This window comes from Penaeus monodon, chromosome 29, assembly GCF_015228065.2.
Source record: "Penaeus monodon isolate SGIC_2016 chromosome 29, NSTDA_Pmon_1, whole genome shotgun sequence".
Taxonomy (NCBI): domain Eukaryota; kingdom Metazoa; phylum Arthropoda; class Malacostraca; order Decapoda; family Penaeidae; genus Penaeus; species Penaeus monodon.
Window position 1 is genome coordinate 25914992 of NC_051414.1, and position 729 is coordinate 25915720.

At 43.6% G+C, this 729-nt stretch overlaps 1 protein-coding gene across 2 annotated transcripts in view; it reads right to left on the bottom strand.

Annotated features, from left to right (window-relative positions):
- Nucleotides 1–133: 133 nt before the first annotated feature.
- The window catches only part of LOC119592077 (beta,beta-carotene 9',10'-oxygenase-like), a gene marked incomplete in the record, with an annotated part of 8242 nt that continues 7646 nt past the window's right edge, over nucleotides 134–729 (bottom strand). For both annotated transcript variants that reach the window (XM_037940891.1, XM_037940890.1), the window contains 2 exon segments: nucleotides 134–441; nucleotides 577–717. In XM_037940891.1, coding sequence (XP_037796819.1) covers nucleotides 295–441; nucleotides 577–717 — 288 coding nt within the window.

The window sequence follows — 729 nt, forward strand, 5'->3', positions numbered from 1 at the left end:
TCTCTCTCTCAGGTCTGACTTAGAACTAAGCACGCAAAGATGCATATCAAGCAATAAAAATGCCGGACAACGAATACACAGAAATACTTCATTTTCTTAAGCGTTAAGATTCAAAACCGCTTCATCTTTTTTCTTCTTTTTATAAAACATAATATTCGGCCATTCTTCCTTCCCCTTTTCCATTTTCAGCACTTCATAAGAACTCAGATCTCAGGAAATGCTCAATATGCATGAGAGTATGTATCAGTGGATAATACATATTTAATCGAGTATCTGGCGGTTTTGTGAAACCTCTTAGAACAGATGGACCTTCTCATTGGTACCAGCAAACTGTCCATGAAAGGTGGGAGTGACTGTGCCCTGAGCTTTGAACACCACACGCGCTATTTCTGTCCACTTGGCAGGGTCCAGAACCAGCAGCGCCACGAACGTTGGGTCTTCCTAAAAGCAGAAAGAGGTATGAGCTTCCTTTCATCTATATACAGTAATAACGACCAAAAACGTATAAATTCGTAGCAATTTACACAGTGGTACAGCACCTTTCTTTGCTTACTGTGGGATAAAAGTATTTCTAACCTTGCTGAGAAGGGTAGAGAGGACGGCACCCTGGTCCTCTTTGGTGGAGTCGGGGGCGGCCACGAACACAGGCTCGCTTACCAGCTTTCCCTCTTCGTGCCAGATCTTCGTTTCACCGGTGTTCACGTTCATCTTCACCAGCTGTGGAATGAA